The sequence below is a fragment of the Dermacentor andersoni genome, unplaced genomic scaffold (genome assembly GCF_023375885.2).
Source record: "Dermacentor andersoni unplaced genomic scaffold, qqDerAnde1_hic_scaffold ctg00000039.1, whole genome shotgun sequence".
NCBI classification, from domain to species: domain Eukaryota; kingdom Metazoa; phylum Arthropoda; class Arachnida; order Ixodida; family Ixodidae; genus Dermacentor; species Dermacentor andersoni.
Window position 1 is genome coordinate 16,501,975 of NW_027314752.1, and position 21,089 is coordinate 16,523,063.

The window sequence follows — 21,089 nt, forward strand, 5'->3', positions numbered from 1 at the left end:
TGTCGCACGTCTTAATCAATAACCTTCCTTTGTTCATCAAGGCGGACGTTTTCCTCTAATATCGTTAACGAAAATCCGGGCTAGCAAATTCGTTAAATGCAATAGATCATGTAGTATGTGAAACGTATCCCACAGCGACGCCTCATAGCTGCGTGATTTAAAATTCGGAACATTTTCTCCTCAAAGGAAGCGCCACTGCGTTTCTCTCAAGACAGCCTATCAGGTGTCATGTCGCACGTCTTAATCAATAACCTTCCTTTGTTCATCAAGGCGGAAGTTTTCCTCTAATATCGCGAAAGAATATCCGGGCCAGCAAAGTGGTTAAATGCAATATATTATGTTGCAAGTGTGACGTATTCCACAGCGACGCCTCATAGCTGCGTGATATAAAATTATGAACATTTTCTCTTCAAAGGAAGCGCCACTGCATTTCTCTCAAGACAACCTTTCAGGTGTCATGTCGCATGTCTTAATCAATAACATTCCTTTGTTCATCAGGGCGGGCGTTTTCCTCTAATATCGTTACAGAAACTTGGGGCCACCAAATTGGTTAAATGCAATATATTATGTAGTATGCGTAACGTATTCCACAGCGATGCCTCATAGCTGCGTGATTTAAAATTCTGAACATTTTCTCTTCAAAGGAAGCGTCACTGCGTTTCTCTCAAGGCAACCTTTCAGGTGTCATGTCGCACGTCTTAATCAAAAACCTTCCTTTGTTCTTCAAGGCGGATGTTTTCCTCTAATATATTTAAAGAAAATACGGGCCACCAAATTGTTTAGATGCAATATATTATGCAGTATGTGTAACGTATTCCACAGCGACGCCTCATAGCTGCGTGATTTAAAATTCTGAACATTTTCTCTTCAAAGAAAGCGCCACTGCGTTTCTCTCAAGACAACCTTTCAGGTGTCATGTCGCACGTCTTAATCAATAACCTTCCTTTGTTCATCAAGGTGGAAGTTTTCCTCTAATACCGTTAAAGCAAATCCGGGCCAGTAAATTGGTTAGCTGCTATATAATATGTAGTATGCGAAACGTATTCCACACTGACGCCTCATAGCTGTGTGATTCAATATTCTGAAGATTTTCTCTTCAAAGGATGCGACACTGCGTTTCTCTCAAGACAAACCTTTCATGTGTCATGTCGCACGTCTTAATCAATAACCTTCCTTTGTTCATCAAGGCGGACGTTTTCCTCTAATATCTTTACAGAAAAAAGGGCCAGCAATTTCGTTAAATGCAATAGATCATGTAGTATGTGAAACGTATTCGACAGCGACGCCTCATAGCTGCGTGATTTAAAATTCAGAACATTTTCTCTTCAAAGGAAGCACCATTGCGTTTCTCTAAAGACTACCTTTCAGGTGTCATGTCGCACGGCTTAATCAATAACCTTTCTTTGTTCATCAAGGCGGAAGTTTTTCTGTAATATCGCGAAAGAATATCCGGGCCAGCAATGTGGTTAAATGCAATATATTATGTTGCAAGTGTGACGTATTCCACAGCGACGCCTCATAGCTGCGTGATATAAAATTATGAACATTTTCTCTTCAAAGGAAGCGCCACTGCATTTCTCTCAAGACAACCTTTCAGGTGTCATGTCGCATGTCTTAATCAATAACATTCCTTTGTTCATCAGGGCGGGCGTTTTCCTCTAATATCGTTACAGAAACTTGGGGCCACCAAATTGGTTAAATGCAATATATTATGTAGTATGCGTAACGTATTCCACAGCGATGCCTCATAGCTGCGTGATTTAAAATTCTGAACATTTTCTCTTCAAAGGAAGCGTCACTGCGTTTCTCTCAAGGCAACCTTTCAGGTGTCATGTCGCACGTCTTAATCAAAAACCTTCCTTTGTTCTTCAAGGCGGATGTTTTCCTCTAATATATTTAAAGAAAATACGGGCCACCAAATTGTTTAGATGCAATATATTATGCAGTATGTGTAACGTATTCCACAGCGACGCCTCATAGCTGCGTGATTTAAAATTCTGAACATTTTCTCTTCAAAGAAAGCGCCACTGCGTTTCTCTCAAGACAACCTTTCAGGTGTCATGTCGCACGTCTTAATCAATAACCTTCCTTTGTTCATCAAGGTGGAAGTTTTCCTCTAATACCGTTAAAGCAAATCCGGGCCAGTAAATTGGTTAGCTGCTATATAATATGTAGTATGTGAAACGTATTCGACAGCGATGCCTCATAGCTGCGTGATTCAATATTCTGAACATTTTCTTTTCAAAGGAAGCGCTACTGCGTTTCTCTCAAGACAAACCTTTCATGTGTCATGTAGCACGTCTTAATAAATAATCTTCCTTTGTTCAACAAGGCGGACGTTTTCCTCTAATATCGTTAAAGAAAATCCGGGCCAGCACATTTGTTAAATGCAATATATCATGCAGTATGTGTAACGTATTCCACAGCGACGCCTCATAGCTGCGTGATTCAAAATTCTGAACATTTTCTCTTCAAAGGAGGCGACACTGCGTTTCTCTCAAGACAAACCTTTCATGTGTCATGTCGCACGTCTTAATAAATAATCTTCCTTTGTTCATCAAGGCGGACGTTTTCCTCTAATATCTTTAAAGAAAATTCGGGCCAGCAAATTGTTTAGATGCAATATATTATGCAGTATGTGTAACGTATTCCACAGCGACGCCTAATTGCTGCGTGATTTAAAATTCTGAACATTTTCTCTTCAAAGAAAGCGCCACTGCGTTTCTCTCAAGACAACCTTTCAGGTGTCATGTCGCACGTCTTAATCAATAACATTCCTTAGTTACTCAGGGCGGAAGTTTTCCTCAAATATCGTTAAAGAAAATCCGGGTCAGCAAACTGGTTAGATGCAATATATTATGTAGCATGTGTAACGTATTCCACAGCGGCACCTCATAGCTCCATGATTTAAAATTCAGAACATTTTCTCTTCAAAGGAAGTGCCACTGCGTTTCTCTCAAGACGACCTTTCAGGTGTCATGTCACACGTCGTAATCAATAACCTTCCTTTGTTCATCAAGGCGGAAGTTTTCCTCTATTAACATTAAAGAAAAACCGGGTCAGCAAACTGGTTAGATGCAATATATTATGTAGCATGTGTAACGTATTCCACAGCAACGCCTTATAGCTGCGTGATTTAAAATTCAGAACATTTTCTCTTCAAAGGAAGCGCCACTGCGTTTCTCTCAAAACAACCTTTCATGTGTCATGTCGCACGTCTTAATCAATAACCTTCCTTTGTTCATCAAGGCGGAAGTTTTCCTCTAATATCGCGAAAGAATATCCGGGCCAGCAATGTGGTTAAATGCAATATATTATGTTGCAAGTGTGACGTATTCCACAGCGACGCCTCATAGCTGCGTGATATAAAATTATGAACATTTTCTCTTCAAAGGAAGCGCCACTGCGTTTCTCTCAAGGCAACCTTTCAGGTGTCATGTCCCACGTCCTAATCAATAACCTTCCTTTGTTCATCAAGGCGGAAGGTTTCCTGTAATATCGTTAACGAAAACCTGGGCCAGCAAATTGGTTAAATGCAATATATTATGTAGTATGCGTAACGTATTCCACAGCGACGCCTCATAGCTGCGTGATTTAAAATTCGGAACATTTTCTCCTCAAAGGAAGCGCCACTGCGTTTCTCTCAAGACAGCCTATCAGGTGTCATGTCGCACGTCTTAATCAATAACCTTCCTTTGTTCATCAAGGCGGAAGTTTTCCTCTAATATGGCGAAAGAATATCCGGGCCAGCAATGTGGTTAAATGCAATATATTATGTTGCAAGTGTGACGTATTCCACAGCGACGCCTCATAGCTGCGTGATATAAAATTATGAACATTTTCTCTTCAAAGGAAGCGCCACTGCGTTTCTCTCAAGGCAACCTTTCAGGTGTCATGTCGCACGTCCTAATCAATAACCTTCCTTTGTTCATCAAGGCGGAAGGTTTCCTGTAATATCGTTAACGAAAACCTGGGCCAGCAAATTGGTTAAATGCAATATATTATGTAGTATGCGTAACGTATTCCACAGCGATGCCTCATAGCTGCGTGATTCAATATTCTGAACATTTTCTCTTCAAAGGAAGCGAAACTGCGTTTCATTCAAGACAACCTTTCAGGTGTCATGTCGCACGTCTTAATCAATAACCTTCCTTTGTTCATCAAGGTGGAAGTTTTCCTCTAATACCGTTAAAGAAAATCCGGGCCAGTAAATTGGTTAGCTGCTATATAATATGTAGTATGTGTAACGTATTCCACAGCGACACCTCATAGCTGCGTGATTCAAAATTCTGAACATTTTCTCTTCAAAGGAAGCGAAACTGCGTTTCTCTCAAGACAACCTTTCAGGTGCCATGTCGCACGTCTTAATCAATAACCTTCCTTTGTTCATCAAGGCGGACGTTTTCCTCTAATATCGTTAACGAAAATCCGGGCTAGCAAATTCGTTAAATGCAATAGATCATGTAGTATGTGAAACGTATCCCACAGCGACGCCTCATAGCTGCGTGATTTAAAATTCGGAACATTTTCTCCTCAAAGGAAGCGCCACTGCGTTTCTCTCAAGACAGCCTATCAGGTGTCATGTCGCACGTCTTAATCAATAACCTTCCTTTGTTCATCAAGGCGGAAGTTTTCCTCTAATATCGCGAAAGAATATCCGGGCCAGCAAAGTGGTTAAATGCAATATATTATGTTGCAAGTGTGACGTATTCCACAGCGACGCCTCATAGCTGCGTGATATAAAATTATGAACATTTTCTCTTCAAAGGAAGCGCCACTGCATTTCTCTCAAGACAACCTTTCAGGCGTCATGTCGCATGTCTTAATCAATAACATTCCTTTGTTCATCAGGGCGGGCGTTTTCCTCTAATATCGTTACAGAAACTTGGGGCCACCAAATTGGTTAAATGCAATATATTATGTAGTATGCGTAACGTATTCCACAGCGATGCCTCATAGCTGCGTGATTTAAAATTCTGAACATTTTCTCTTCAAAGGAAGCGTCACTGCGTTTCTCTCAAGGCAACCTTTCAGGTGTCATGTCGCACGTCTTAATCAAAAACCTTCCTTTGTTCTTCAAGGCGGATGTTTTCCTCTAATATATTTAAAGAAAATACGGGCCACCAAATTGTTTAGATGCAATATATTATGCAGTATGTGTAACGTATTCCACAGCGACGCCTCATAGCTGCGTGATTTAAAATTCTGAACATTTTCTCTTCAAAGAAAGCGCCACTGCGTTTCTCTCAAGACAACCTTTCAGGTGTCATGTCGCACGTCTTAATCAATAACCTTCCTTTGTTCATCAAGGTGGAAGTTTTCCTCTAATACCGTTAAAGCAAATCCGGGCCAGTAAATTGGTTAGCTGCTATATAATATGTAGTATGCGAAACGTATTCCACACTGACGCCTCATAGCTGTGTGATTCAAAATTCTGAAGATTTTCTCTTCAAAGGATGCGACACTGCGTTTCTCTCAAGACAAACCTTTCATGTGTCATGTCGCACGTCTTAATCAATAACCTTCCTTTGTTCATCAAGGCGGACGTTTTCCTCTAATATCTTTACAGAAAAAAGGGCCAGCAATTTCGTTAAATGCAATAGATCATGTAGTATGTGAAACGTATTCGACAGCGACGCCTCATAGCTGCGTGATTTAAAATTCAGAACATTTTCTCTTCAAAGGAAGCACCATTGCGTTTCTCTCAAGACAGCCTTTCAGGTGTCATGTCGCACGTCTTAATCAATAACCTTCCCTTGTTCATCAAGGCGGAAGTTTTCCTCTAATATCATTAAAGAAAATCCGGGCCAGCAAATTCCTTAAATGCAATAGATCATGTAGTATGTGAAACGTATTCGACAGCGATGCCTCATAGCTGCGTGATTCAATATTCTGAACATTTTCTTTTCAAAGGAAGCGCTACTGCGTTTCTCTCAAGACAAACCTTTCATGTGTCATGTAGCACGTCTTAATAAATAATCTTCCTTTGTTCAACAAGGCGGACGTTTTCCTCTAATATCGTTAAAGAAAATCCGGGCCAGCACATTTGTTAAATGCAATATATCATGCAGTATGTGTAACGTATTCCACAGCGACGCCTCATAGCTGCGTGATTCAAAATTCTGAACATTTTCTCTTCAAAGGAGGCGACACTGCGTTTCTCTCAAGACAAACCTTTCATGTGTCATGTCGCACGTCTTAATAAATAATCTTCCTTTGTTCATCAAGGCGGACGTTTTCCTCTAATATCTTTAAAGAAAATTCGGGCCAGCAAATTGTTTAGATGCAATATATTATGCAGTATGTGTAACGTATTCCACAGCGACGCCTAATTGCTGCGTGATTTAAAATTCTGAACATTTTCTCTTCAAAGAAAGCGCCACTGCGTTTCTCTCAAGACAACCTTTCAGGTGTCATGTCGCACGTCTTAATCAATAACATTCCTTAGTTACTCAGGGCGGAAGTTTTCCTCAAATATCGTTAAAGAAAATCCGGGTCAGCAAACTGGTTAGATGCAATATATTATGTAGCATGTGTAACGTATTCCACAGCGGCACCTCATAGCTCCATGATTTAAAATTCAGAATATTTTCTCTTCAAAGGAAGTGCCACTGCGTTTCTCTCAAGACGACCTTTCAGGTGTCATGTCACACGTCGTAATCAATAACCTTCCTTTGTTCATCAAGGCGGAAGTTTTCCTCTATTAACATTAAAGAAAAACCGGGTCAGCAAACTGGTTAGATGCAATATATTATGTAGCATGTGTAACGTATTCCACAGCAACGCCTTATAGCTGCGTGATTTAAAATTCAGAACATTTTCTCTTCAAAGGAAGCGCCACTGCGTTTCTCTCAAAACAACGTTTCAGGTGTCATGTCGCACGTCTTAATCAATAACCTTCCTTTGTTCATCAAGATGGAAGTTTTCCTCTAATACCGTTAAAGCAAATCCGGGCCAGTAAATTGGTTAGCTGCTATATAATATGTAGTATGCGAAACGTATTCCACACTGACGCCTCATAGCTGCGTGATTCAAAATTCTGAAGATTTTCTCTTCAAAGGATGCGACACTGCGTTTCTCTCAAGAGAGCCTTTCATGTGTCATGTCGCACGTCTTAAGCAATAACCTTCCTTTGTTCATCAAGGCGGACGTTTTCCTCTAATATCGTTAAAGAAAATCCGGGCCAGCACATTTGCTAAATGCAATATATCATGTAGTATGTGTAACGTATTCCACAGCGACGCCTCATAGCTGCGTGATTCAAAATTCTGAACATTTTCTCTTCAAAGGAGGCGACACTGCGTTTCTCTCAAGACAAACCTTTCATGTGTCATGTCGCACGTCTTAATAAATAATCTTCCTTTGTTCATCAAGGCGGACGTTTTCCTCTAATATCGTTAAAGAAAATCCAGGCCAGCACATTTGCTAAATGCAATATATCATGTAGTATGTCTAACGTATTCCACAGCGACGACTCATAGCTGCGTGATTCAAAATTCTGAACATTTTCTCCTCAAAGAAGCGCCACTACGTTTCTCTCAAGACAGCCTTTCAGGTGTCATGTCGCACGTCTTAATCAATAACCTTCCTTTGTTCATCAAGGCGGAAGTTTTTCTATAATATCATTAAAGAAAATCTGGGTGAGCAAACTGGTTAGATGCAGTATATTGTGTAGCATGTGTAACGTATTCCACAGCGACGCCTCATAGCTGCGTGAATAAAAATTCTGTACATTTTCTCTTCAAAGGAAGTGCCTTTGCGTTTCTCTCAAGACAACCTTTCAGGTGTCATGTCGCACGTCTCAATCAATAATCTTCCTTTGTTCTTCAAGCCGGACATTTTCGTCTAATATCGTTAAAGAAAATCCGGGCCAGCAAATTCGTTAAATGCAATATATCATGTAGTATGTGAAACGTATTCTACAGCGATGCCTCATAGCTGCGTGATTTATAATTCAGAACATTTTCTCTTGAAAGGAAGCGCCGTTGCGTTTGTTACAAGACAACCTTTGAGGTGTCATGTCGCACGTGCTAATCAATAACCTTGCTTTATTCTTCAAGGCGGAAGATTTCCTTTAATATCGCGAAAGAAAATCCGGGCAAGCAAATTCGTTAAATGCAATATTTCATGTAGTATGTGAAACATATTCCACAGCGACGCCTCATAGCTGCGTGATTTAAAATTCTAAACATTTTCTCTTCAAAGGAAGCGCCACTGCGTTTCTCTCAAGACACATTTTCAGGTATCATGTCGCACGTCTTATTCAATACCTTTCTTAGTTCATCAAGGCGGAAGTTTTCCTCTAATATCATTAAAGAAAATCCGGGCCAGCAAATTCGTTAAATGCAATATATCATGTAGTATGCGAAACGTATTCCACAGTGACGCCTCATAGCTGCGTGATTCAAAATTCTGAACATTTTCTCTTCAAAGGAAGCGAAACTGCGTTTCATTCAAGACAACCTTTCAGGTGTCATTTCGCACGTCTTAATCAATAACCTTCCTTTGTTCATCACGGTGGAAGTTTTCCTCTAATACCGTTAAAGCAAATCCGGGCCAGTAAATTGGTTAGCTGCTACATAATATGTAGTATGCGAAACGTATTCCACAGTGACGCGTCATAGCTGCGTGATTCAAAATTCTGAACATTTTCTCTTCAAAGGAAGAGAAACTGCGTTTCTCTCAAGACAACCATTCAGGTGCCATGTCGCACGTCTTAATCAATAACCTTCCTTTGTTCATCAAGGCGGAAGTTTTCCTCAAGTAACGCGAAAGAAAATCCGGGCCAGCAAAGTGGTTAAATGCAATATATTATGTAGTATCTGTAACGTATTCCACAGCGACGCCTCATAGCTGTGTGATTTAAAATTATGAACATTTTCTCTTCAAAGGAAGCGCCACTGCATTTCTCTCAAGACTACCTTTCAGGTGTCATGTCGCATGTCTTAATCAATAACACTCCTTTGTTCATCAGGGCGGGCTTTTTCCTCTAATATCGTTAAAGAAACTTGGGGCCACCAAATTGGTTAAATGCAATATATTATGTATTATGTGTAACGTATTCCACAGCGATGCCTCATAGCTGCGTGATTTAAAATTCTGAACATTTTCTCTTCAAAGGAAGCGCCATTGCGTTTCTCTCAAGACAACCTCTCAGGTGTCATGTCGCACGTCTTAATCAATAACCTTCTTTTTTTCATCAAGGCGGACGTTTTCCTCTAATATCGTTAAAGAAAATCCGGGCCAGCAAATTCGTTAAATGCAATATATCATGTAGTATGCGAAACGTATTCCACAGTGACGCCTCATAGCTGCGTGATTCAATATTCTGAACATTTTCTCTTCAAAGGAAGCGAAACTGCGTTTCATTCAAGACAACCTTTCAGGTGTCATGTCGCACGTCTTAATCAATAACCTTCCTTTGTTCATCAAGGTGGAAGTTTTCCTCTAATACCGTTAAAGAAAATCCGGGCCAGTAAATTGGTTAGCTGCTATATAATATGTAGTATGTGTAACTTATTCCACAGCGACACCTCATAGCTGCGTGATTCAAAATTCTGAACATTTTCTCTTCAAAGGAAGCGAAACTGCGTTTCTCTCAAGACAACCTTTCAGGTGCCATGTCGCACGTCTTCATCAATAACCTTCCTTTGTTCATCAAGGCGGACGTTTTCCTCTAATATCGTTACCGAAAATCCGGGCTAGCAAATTCGTTAAATGCAATAGATCATGTAGTATGTGAAACGTATTCCACAGCGACGCCTCATAGCTGCGTGATTTAAAATTCGGAACATTTTCTCCTCAAAGAAGCGCCACTGCGTTTCTCTCAAGACAGCCTTTCAGGTGTCATGTCGCACGTCTTAATCAATAACCTTCCTTTGTTCATCAAGGCGGAAGTTTTCCTCTAATATCGCGAAAGAAAATCCGGGCCAGCAAAGTGGTTAAATGCAATATATTATGTTGCAAGTGTAACGTATTGCACAGCGACGCCTCATAGCTGCGTGATTTAAAATTATGAACATTTTCTCTTCAAAGGAAGCGCCACTGCATTTCTCTCAAGACAACCTTTCAGGTGTCATGACGCATGTCTTAATCAATAACATTCCTTTGTTCATCAGGGCGGGCGTTTTCCTCTAATATCGTTACAGAAACTTGGGGCTACCAAATTGGTTAAATGCAATATATTATGTAGTATGCGTAACGTATTCCACAGCGATGCCTCATAGCTGCGTGATTTAAAATTCTAAACATTTTCTCTTCAAAGGAAGCGCCACTGCGTTTCTCTCAAGACACATTTTCAGGTATCATGTCGCACGTCTTATTCAATACCTTTCTTAGTTCATCAAGGCGGAAGTTTTCCTCTAATATCATTAAAGAAAATCCGGGCCAGCAAATTCGTTAAATGCAATATATCATGTAGTATGCGAAACGTATTCCACAGTGACGCCTCATCGCTGCGTGATTCAAAATTCTGAACATTTTCTCTTCAAAGGAAGCGAAACTGCGTTTCATCCAAAACAACCTTTCAGGTGTCATGTCGCACGTCTTAATCAATAACCTTCCTTTGTTCTTCAAGGCGGACGTTTCCCTCTAATATTGTTAATGAAAATCCGGGCCAGCAAATTCGTTAAATGCAATATATCATGTAGCATGTGAAACGTATTCCACTGCGACGCCTCATAGCTGCGTGATCCAAAATTCTGAACATTTTCTCCTCAAAGCAAGCGAAACTGCGTTTCTCTCAAGACAACCTTTCAGGTGCCATGTCGCACGTCTTAATCAATAACCTTCCTTTGTTCATCAAGGCGGACGTTTTCCTCTAATATCGTTAACGAAAATCCGGGCTAGCAAATTGGTGAAATGCAATAGATCATGTAGTATATGAAACGTATTCCACAGCGACGCCTCATAGCTGCGACATTTAATATTCAGAACATTTTCTCCTCAAAGGAAGCGCCACTGCGTTTCTCTCAGGACAGCCTTTCAGGTGTCATGTCGCACGTCTTAATCAATAACCTTCCTTTGTTCATCAAGGCGGAAGTTTTCCTCAAATAACGCGAAGGAAAATCCCGGCCAGCAAAGTGGTTAAATGCAATATATTATGTAGTATCTGTAACGTATTCCACAGCGACGCCTCATAGTTGTGTGATTTAAAATTATGAACATTTTCTCTTCAAAGGAAGCGCCACTGCATTTCTCTCAAGACTACCTTTCAGGTGTCATGTCGCACGTCTTAATCAATCACCTTCTTTTGTTCATCAAGGCGGACGTTTTCCTCTAATATCGTTAAAGAAAATCCGGGCCAGCAAATTCGTTAAATGCAATATATCATGTAGTATGCGAAACGTATTCCACAGCAACGCCTTATAGCTGCGTGATATAAAATTCAGAACATTTTCTCTTCAAAGGAAGCGCCACTGCGTTTTTCTTAAAACAACCTTTCAGGTGTCATGCCGCACGTCTTAAACAACACCCTCCTTTGTTAATCAAGGCGGAAGTTTTCCTCTAATATCGTTAAAGAAAATCCGGGTCAGCAAACTGGTTAGATGCAATATAATATGTATCATGTGTAACGTATTCCACAGCGACGCCTCATAGCTGCGTGATTAAAAATTCAGAACATTTTCTCTTCAAAGGAAGCGCCACTGCGTTTCTGTAAAGACAACCTTTCAGGTGTGTGTCTCACGTCTTAATCAAAAACCTTCCTTTGTTCTTCAAGGCGGATGTTTTCCTCTAATATCTTTAAAGAAAATTCGGGCCAGCAAATTGTTTAGATGCAATATATTATGCAGTATGTGTAACGTATTCCACAGCGACGCCTCATAGCTGCGTGATTTAAAATTCGGAACATTTTCTCCTCAAAGAAGCGCCACTACGTTTCTCTCAAGACAGCCTTTCAGGTGTCATGTCGCACGTCTTAATCAATAACCTTCCTTTGTTCATCAAGGCGGAAGTTTTCCTCTAATATCGCGAAAGAAAATCCGGGCCAGCAACGTGGTTAAATGCAATATATTATGTTGCAAGTGTAACGTATTCCACAGCGACGCCTCATAGCTGCGTGATTTAAAATTATGAACATTTTCTCTTCAAAGGAAGCGCCACTGCATTTCTCTCAAGACAACCTTTCAGGTGTCATGACGCATGTCTTAATCAATAACATTCCTTTGTTCATCAGGGCGGGCGTTTTCCTCTAATATCGTTACAGAAACTTGGGGCCACCAAATTGGTTAAATGCAATATATTATGTAGTATGCGTAACGTATTCCACAGCGATGCCTCATAGCTGCGTGATTTAAAATTCTGAACATTTTCTCTTCAAAGGAAGCGTCACTGCGTTTCTCTCAAGGCAACCTTTCAGGTGTCATGTCGCACGTCTTAGTCAATAACCTTTCTTTGTTCATCAAGGCGGAAGTTTTTCTGTATTATCGTTAACGAAACCCTGGGCCAGCAAATTGGTTAGCTGCAATATAATATGTAGTATGTGTAACGTATTCCACAGCGACGCCTCATAGCTGCGTGATTAAAAATTCAGAACATTTTCTCTTCAAAGGAAGCGCCACTGCGTTTCTGTAAAGACAACCTTTCAGGTGTGTGTCTCACGTCTTAATCAAAAACCTTCCTTTGTTCTTCAAGGCGGATGTTTTCCTCTAATATCTTTAAAGAAAATTCGGGCCAGCAAATTGTTTAGATGCAATATATTATGCAGTATGTGTAACGTATTCCACAGCGACGCCTCATAGCTGCGTGATTTAAAATTCTGAACATTTTCTCTTCAAAGAAAGCGCCACTGCGTTTCTCTCAAGACGACCTTTCAGGTGTCATGTCACACGTCTTAATCAATAACCTTCCTTTGTTAATCAAGGCGGAAGTTTTCCTCTAATATCGTTAAAGAAAATCTGGGTCAGCAAACTGGTTAGATGCAATATAATATGTATCATGTGTAACGTATTCCACCGCGACGCCTCATAGCGGCGTGATTTAAAATCCAGAACATTTTCTCTTCAGAGGAAGCGCCACTGCGTTTTTCTCAAAACAACCTTTCAGGTGTCATGTCGCACGTCTTAATCAATACCCTCCTTTGTTAATCAAGGCGGAATTTATGCTCTAATAACGGAAAAGAAGATGGGGCCAGCAAATTGGTTAGATGTAACATATTATGTAGCTTGTGTAACGTATTCCACAGCGACGCCTCATAGCTGCATGATTTAAAATTCTGAACATTTTCTCTTCAAAGAAAGCGCCACTGCGTTTCTCTCAAAACAACCTTTCAGATGTCATGTCGCACGTCCTAATAACCTTCCTTTGTTCATCAAGCTGGAAGTTATCCTCTAATATCGTTAAAGAAAATCCGGGTCAGTAAACCGGTTAGATGCAATATATTATTTAGCATGTGTAACGTATTCCACCGCGACGCCTCATAGCGGCGTGATTTAAAATCCAGAACATTTTCTCTTCAGAGGAAGCGCCACTGCGTTTTTCTTAAAACAACCTTTCAGGTGTCATGCCGCACGTCTTAAACAACACCCTCCTTTGTTAATCAAGGCGGAAGTTTTCCTCTAATATCGTTAAAGAAAATCCGGGTCAGCAAACTGGTTAGATGCAATATAATATGTATCATGTGTAACGTATTCCACCGCGACGCCTCATAGCGGCGTGATTTAAAATCCAGAACATTTTCTCCTCAATGGAAGCGCCACTGCGTTTCTCTCAGGACAGCCTTTCAGGTGTCATGTCGCACATCTTAATCAATAACCTTCCTTTGTTCATCAAGGCGGAAGTTTTCCTCAAATATCGCGAAAGAAAATCCGGGCCAGCAAAGTGGTTAAATGCAATATATTATGTAGTATCTGTAACGTATTCCACTGCGACGCCTCATAGCTGTGTGATTTAAAATTATGAACATTTTCTCTTCAAAGGAAGCGCCACTGCATTTCTCTCAAGACTACCTTTCAGGTGTCATGTCACATGTCTTAATCAATAACACTCCTTTGTTCATCAGGGCGGGCTTTTTCCTCTAATATCGTTAAAGAAACTTGGGGCCACCAAATTGGTTAAATGCAATATATTATGTATTATGTGTAACGTATTCCACAGCGATGCCTCATAGCTGCGTGATTTAAAATTCTGAACATTTTCTCTTCAAAGGAAGCGCCATTGCGTTTCTCTCAAGACAACCTCTCAGGTGTCATGTCGCACGTCTTAATCAATAACCTTCTGTTGTTCATCAAGGCGGACGTTTTCCTCTAATATCGTTAAAGAAAATCCGGGCCAGCAAATTCGTTAAATGCAATATATCATGTAGTATGCGAAACGTATTCCACAGCGACGCCTCATAGCTGCGTGATTTAAAATCCGGAACATTTTCTCCTCAAAGGAAGCGCCACTGCGTTTCTCTCAAGACAGCCTTTCAGGTGTCATGTCGCACGTCTTAATCAATAACCTTCCTTTGTTCATCAAGGCGGACGTTTTCCTCTAATATCGCGAAAGAAAATCCGGGCCAGCAAAGTGGTTAAATGCAATATATTATGTTGCAAGTGTAACGTATTCCACAGCGACGCCTCATAGCTGCGTGATATAAAATTATGAACATTTTCTCTTCAAAGGAAGCGCCACTGCATTTCTCTCAAGACAACCTTTCAGGTGTCATGTCGCATGTCTTAATCAATAACATTCCTTTGTTCATCAGGGCGGGCGTTTTCCTCTAATATCGTTACAGAAACTTGGGGCCACCAAATTGGTTAAATGCAATATATTATGTAGTATGCGCAACGTATTCCACAGCGATGCCTCATAGCTGCGTGATTTACAATTCTGAACATTTTCTCTTCAAAGGAAGCGTCACTGCGTTTCTCTCAAGGCAACCTTTCAGGTGTCATGTCGCACGTCTTAATCAATAACCTTTCTTTGTTCATCAAGGCGGAAGTTTTTCTGTAATATCGTTAACGAAAACCTGGGCCAGCAAATTGGTTAGCTGCAATATAATATGTAGTATGTGTAACGTATTCCGCAGCGACGCCTCATAGCTGCGTGATTAAAAATTCAGAACATTTTCTCTTCAAAGGAAGCGCCACTGCGTTTCTGTAAAGACAACCTTTCAGGTGTCATGTCGCACGTCTTAATCAATAACATTCCTTAGTTACTCAGGGCGGAAGTTTTCCTCTAATATCGTTAAAGAAAATCCGGGTCAGCAAACTGGTTAGATGCAATATATTATGTAGCTTGTGTAACGTATTCCACAGCGGCACCTCATAGCTCCGTGATTTAAAATTCAGAACATTTTCTCTTCAAAGGAAGTGCCACTGCGTTTCTCTCAAGACGACCTTTCAGGTGTCATGTCACACGTCTTAATCAATAACCTTCCTTTGTTCATCAAGGCGGAAGTTTTCCTCTATTAACGTTAAAGAAAATCCGGGTCAGCAAACTGGTTAGATGCAATATATTATGTAGCATGTGTAACGTATTCCACAGCAACGCCTTATAGCTGCGTGATTTAAAATTGAGAACATTTTCTCTTCAAAGGAAGCGCCACTGCGTTTCTCTCAAGACAACCTTTCAGATGTCATGTCGCACGTCTTACTCAATAACTTTCCTTTGTTCATCAGGGTGGAAGTTTGACTCTAATATCGTTAAAGAAAATCCGGGTCAGTAAACCGGTTAGATGCAATATATTATGTAGCATGTGTAACATATTCCACCGCGACGCCTCATAGAGGCGTGATTTAAAATCCAGAACATTTTCTCTTCAGAGGAAGCGCCACTGCGTTTTTCTCAAAACAACCTTTCAGGTGTCATGCCGCACGTCCTTAACAATACCCTCCTTTGTTAATCAAGGCGGAAGTTTTCCTCTAATATCGTTAAAGAAAATCCGGGTCAGCAAACTGGTTAGATGCAATATATTATGTAGCATGTGTAACGTATTCCACCGCGACGCCTCATAGCGGCGTGATTTAAAATCCAGAAAATTTCTCTTCATAGGAAGCGCCACTGCGTTTCTCTCAAAACAACCTTTCAGGTGTCATGTCGCACGTCCTAATCAATACCCTCCTTTGTTAATCAAGGCGGAATTTTTCCTCTAATATCGTTAAAGAAAATTCGGGCCAGCAAATTGTTTAGATGCAATATATTATGTAGTATGTGTAACGTATTCCACAGCGACGCCTCATAGCTCCGCGATTTAAAATTTTGAACATTTTATCTTCAAGGGAAACGCCACTGCGTTTCTCTCAAGACAACCTTTCAGATGTCATGTCGCACGTCTTACTCAATAACTTTCCTTTGTTCATCAGGGTGGAAGTTTGACTCTAATACCGTTAAAGAAATTGCGGGCCAGCAGTTTGGTTAGATGTAACATATCATGTAGCATGTGTAACGTATTCCACAGCGACGCCTCGGGAATTACTTTATTCCACACATAGAACACATAAAGAACGTAGCCTCGGAAAGATGGCGACCACACTACATCACACGGCACGAACACACTGTCCACGTCATTGTCCCACACCAGGCTTTGCCAGGGATGTGGCTCCACCCATCGGCACAGTGGGGAAGGTTCACACATAGTTCCGGACACTCCCACTACGCGGCTGCACCCGTCCGCATTCGAGGACCGAAACCAGAACTAATCACAGACACAACACCTTTCCCCCCTTAGAAGGATGCCTTGTACCAAATAGGCTGCCGTCTGATCCGTGCTGGTCGTTTCGGTATGTTCGATTCGGATTCGAGTGGACGTGAAGATGGCATAGCTGGTGCGCTTTCCGCTGGATTACTGTCCATGCCCCACGTGAGCGTTGCTGAGGCTTGTCTGTCCAGCTTTGTCTCGCCAGTGCGCTTCCTGAGCTGGTTTAGATGGCGTCTAACAATTCTTCCTGCGCATTTCACAAGCCAGGATCTGTGGCCTATCCTTTTAACCAGAGTTCCTTCTGCCCAGTCTGGCCCCTTGCCGAATTGTTTTACCCATACGGCTTCTCCTTGCACGAGTTGACGACTCTTGGGTAGGTCAGGTTGTGCAGCCTCCTGTCCTTCCGATGCAATGATGAGGTCCAACTGGTTTGGCAGCTCCCGCCCGAACATGGCTTTAGCCGGTGTTAGCCCGGTTGACTGATGTACAGTGGTATGCTGCCGAAACAGAAAACGTGACAAGCGAACACTGAGCGAACCGGATGGTTCTCTGGCCAGTGCCCTCTTCAGTTCTCCAACATAACCTTCTGCTTGCCCGTTTGTAGCAGGATGGTAAGGGGCTGACGTTACGCTTCGAATGCCATTTCTCTGGTAGAAGTCTTGTATCTCGGAAGACACAAATGCAGCCCCATTGTCCGACACAACCTTGCGTGGTATGCCAAATGTGGCAAACAAAGAGCGCAGCACACTAATGACTGCTGTTGATGTTGGGCTGTTCACCGGTCGCACCTCTACCCAATTGGTAAAAGCGTCGACAACAACCAAAAAGGTATGTCCTACCACCGGACCTGCAAAGTCCACGTGCAATGTGTGCCATGGTGTCGTTGGCTGCGTCCAATTTGGAACTGGAGCCTTTTTTGGATCGCTCTGTGTGCGCTGGCACTGGTCGCATGACTTGACAGTTGTTTCGATTTCGGTGTCCAAGCCAGGCCACCAAAGATAACTACGCGCACAAGCTTTCATGGCTACAATTCCACGATGACCTGCGTGAACTAATGAAATGGCCTGTTCTCGTGTTCCTGCAGGTATGACAATTCTTGAGCCCCAGCTGATGCATCCTCGATGGATAGCAAGTTCGGTGGCTCTTCTGCGGTATGGGGTGAAACTGTCTCCCTGCAGACGCTGCACGGTGCCATTCTGTACTGCTGAAAATATATCTGCTAGGATTGGATCCTCTTGCGTTAGTGTGGCCACAACCTCAGCTGTCAACGGCGGTCGTGGTAACGCCTCGAACATGAGCACGTCTCCAGGTGGGTTAGGCTCTTCAATGCGGTCTGGCAGAGGCAGTCTACTCAGCGCATCTGCATTCTGATGACGACTACCGGCACGATACTGGAGGTCGTAGTTGTATGCTGACAGTTTAAGGCACCACCTTTTCATTCGGGGCGAAAGCATTTCTGGTACCGGCTTCCGTGGTCCGAGAATCCCCAGTAACGGCTGGTGGTCAGTCATGAACGTGGCTTCTCGACCCACAATGTACTTGTGGAAGTGTGTGGCTGCAAAAACTACAGCAAGACCTTCACGGTCAAGTTGTGCATAGTTACGTTCAGCAGCACCTAATGTCCGGGATGCAAACGCAATCGGAGCCTCTCTGCCTCGGCTGTCCAGTTGAGCAAGCACCGCACCTACACCATAAGGTGAAGCATCACATGAAATCAAGAGAGGCTTGGTTTCGTCATAATGTGACAAGACAGTCCTCGACAACAAGCACTGTTTCAGCTCATCAAACGCTTTTTGATGCCGTTGTTCCCACTTCCAAGTCTTGTCCTTTGCCAGAAGTTCATACAGCGTTGCTGCCACTGTAGCACGACGCTCTAGAAATCGATCATAGAAGGCCAACATGCCTAAAAATGACTGCAGTGTCTGCTTTCTTGTGGGCGCTGGTGCCTTCACGATAGCTTCCACTTTTTCATCAGCTGTGTGAATTCCTGCTGCATCAATCTTGTGACCAAGGAATTTAACCTCCGCCACACCAAACTGACACTTGGATTTGCACAATCGTAAGTTTGCCTGAGCCAGCCGCTGGAGAACTGACGCTAGGCGGTCCTTGTGTTCTTTTGCTGTTGCTCCACTCACGATGATATCGTCCAGGTAAACACTAACTCCCGGCAACCCGCTCAAAGTGGTCTCCATAAACCGCTGGAAAATTGCTGGGGCTGCTGAAACACCAAAAGGAAGCCTGTTTACCTTGTACAGCCCTTTTGTAGTGTTTACTGTGAGAATCTGCGCTGTCGCTGGAGTCACATGAAGTTGAGTGTAAGCTTGAGCCAAGTCCAAGGTGCTGAAAACCCGGCCACCTTTCAAAGTGCTAAACACTTCCTCTGTTGTGGGCAGGGGGTATGAAGCCTATTTCGCAGCTTCATTCACTGTACAGCGGTAGTCACCGCAGGCGCGCAAGCTTCCATCTTTCTTCCGCACCCATACTAGCGGTGTAGCCCAGTCCGAGTGTTGGACCGGCTCCCAAATACCGTCTGTTACATACTTGTCAATCTGTGCCTCTGTTGATGAGCGCATGGCAAAGGGCACAGGCCGTGCCTTCAAAAACTTGGGGCTTGCCCCTTCCTTCAGTTCCAGATTCACTGGCGCACCCGTGTGTCCGGTGGTGTCTGCACGAAAAATGTCTTCATGCTTCTGTAGTAACTCGGTCAAACTGCTTTCCTCCGTTGCCTGGTGAATGCCGTGAAGCTCGATGCCCAGCTTGTCAAACCAGTTCCGTCCCAACAAGCTACATCCAGTGCCCTCGACAACGAGAAGTGGTAGCTTGCAAGCTGTGTTCTTGTGACAAACCATTACTGTTGCCGTTCCGACAACCTGCAGTTGCTGACCTGACCAGGTGCGCAGATGTATGTCGTCCTGCCTCAGAGAGGGTGGGTGTGCATGCCATACGGTTTGAAATGTGTCTCTGCTAACCATGGTACACGCTGCACCGGAGTCGACCTCAAAAGTCACAGGTCTGCCGTGCACTGTAAGCGTCAGAGTAAACTTCGGGGTGCTGAATCCGTCTGCCACTGCACAGAGGTCATGCAACGTTGAAACCTCATGCTTGGTTTCGTTAGTCACTTCCGCAGTCCGTGAAGCTTCTAAGGAGATGCTACGCTGGTATGTCTTTTTCTCAGCCTTCTTCCTGGAAATACAAGCCTTGGCAATGTGCCCTTGTTTCCGGCAGTAATTGCAAATAGTTGTGCTGAACTTACACGTCTTGGGACTGTGCGAACCGTCGCAACGCCAGCAGCGTTGCGCTTGGTGAGAATGCGTCTTGGACGTCGAAGCGTTGTTGCCGGCGCGCGTAGCCGCCTTGTTGACTTCCGCATGATCCGCTTTTATCTGTCGTTGCTGCTGGACGGCGCTTTCCGCTCGAATAGCGAAATCATAAGCCTTGCAAAAAGTCAAATCCCTCTCCGCAAACAGTCGCTGTTGAAGATTCTGGTCCCGGAGACCACACACGAAGCGATCGCGCAACATCACATCTAACGGCAGAAGCGTTGGATTGCAGCCCGTAGCTCCCTGCTGTGTTGATGATGCCGTTCCCTCAGCTGGCGTCGCTGTAGCTGTTGTTGCCGTCGGCAGCGTGCCGAAATTGCAGCTCGTAGCCAACTTGCGTAGAGCGGCTACGTAGTCGTTTACCGACTCGCCTGGACGCTGATCTCGCCTTTGGAACATCGCACGACTGTAGACTTCGGACGGTCGAGGGTCGTAGTGTGCCTGAAGTGCGGCCACGATCTCGGCATAGCTCACTTGGTCGGGCGTCTTCGGTTGAAGCAGCGCACAAACCACGTCGTAAGTTTGAGCACCGCACAGTGTAAGCAAGTGTGGTCGTTGCTTGACAGGGTCAGTCACATCGTTGGCCTCGAAGAAAAATTGTAGTCGGCCGAACCACGATGCCCAGTTGGACCCAGTAAACACTTCCAAACGTGCAGAAAAAGCATGATGGCGCTCAGCCATGATTCACTGGATGCTCCACGATGCCCTCGGGAATCCCTGCCACGGGTTCTCCGCCTCGTCGCCAATGTTATGTACTCGGGAATTACTTTATTCCACACATAGAACACATAAAGAACGTAGCCTCGGAAAGATGGCGACCACACTACATCACACGGCACGAACACACTGTCCACGTCATTGTCCCACACCAGGCTTTGCCAGGGATGTGGCTCCACCCATCGGCACAGTGGGGAATGTTCACACATAGTTCCGGACACTCCCACTACGCGGCTGCACCCGTCCGCATTCGAGGACCGAAACCAGAACTAATCACAGACACAACAGCTCTGCCATTTAAGATTCTGAATATTTTCTCTTCAAGGGAAGCGTCACTATGTTTTTCTCAAGACAACATTTCAGGTGTCATGTCGCATGTCTTAATCAATAACTTTCCTTAGTTCATCAGGGCGGAAGTTTTGCTCTAATAA

The 21,089-nt window shown here is 43.2% G+C and overlaps 1 protein-coding gene across 1 annotated transcript; it reads right to left on the minus strand.

The window, feature by feature from the left end:
* Positions 1-19,026: 19,026 nt before the first annotated feature.
* On the minus strand, positions 19,027-20,622 carry LOC126527996 (uncharacterized). The gene has a single exon (XM_050175840.1). The coding sequence runs from the start codon at positions 20,620-20,622 to the stop codon at positions 19,027-19,029; it is 1,596 nt and encodes a 531-aa protein (XP_050031797.1).
* Positions 20,623-21,089: the final 467 nt, after the last annotated feature.

Coding starts and splice junctions, on each gene's coding strand:
- LOC126527996 (XM_050175840.1), bottom strand. CDS start 20,622: ATGGCTGAGCGCCATCATGCTTTTTCTGCACGTTTGGAAGTGTTTACT.